The following is a 396-nucleotide window of genomic DNA, read 5'->3' as shown; positions in this document are numbered from 1 at the left end:
CCGGCCTCCAGACCTGCCCTCCAGCCCCGCCCCGTTCTTGACCAAACATGACAGACTGTGAACATGCAGGGCACGACAGGTCGGGAACCCTTCTTGTCTGTCTTTCTGTCGGATGAGAGGAGGGGTCGGGGCGGCGGGAGCGGGCCGGGGCCGGGCGCCTCCTGCATGACTCAGACGCCTCGGTGCGGCCCCCGTCGGTTCCGTGGCGCGCACCCGGGCGCCCGCCGGCCGCGCGGGGACAGGGCAGGGAGGCCTGGCCGGCCGCGCCCGCCTCCCGGAGCCGGGGTCGCCGCGAGCCGCCCCGCCCTCCCCGCCCCCCCCGCACCAACGGCTAGATCGGAAGAGCGCCGCGCAGGGAAAGAGCGTAGATCTCGGTGGGCGCCGTCTCCTTAAAAG

At 73.5% G+C, this 396-nt stretch overlaps 1 protein-coding gene across 1 annotated transcript in view; it reads left to right on the top strand.

Moving 5' to 3' along the window:
- Nucleotides 1-396, top strand: part of Zc3h6 (zinc finger CCCH-type containing 6) — a 48,619-nt gene continuing 48,223 nt past the window's right edge. Inside the window, 1 exon segment of the mRNA XM_055614824.1 lies at nt 1-79. Within this exon segment, the coding sequence (XP_055470799.1) occupies nt 48-79 (32 nt within the window). The 5' untranslated portion in view covers nt 1-47.

This window comes from Psammomys obesus, unplaced genomic scaffold, assembly GCF_907164565.1.
Source record: "Psammomys obesus unplaced genomic scaffold, mPsaObe1.curated_primary_1811, whole genome shotgun sequence".
NCBI lineage: Eukaryota > Metazoa > Chordata > Mammalia > Rodentia > Muridae > Psammomys > Psammomys obesus.
Note: the sequence above shows the minus strand (reverse complement) of the source record. Positions and strands in the feature narration are given on the sequence as shown.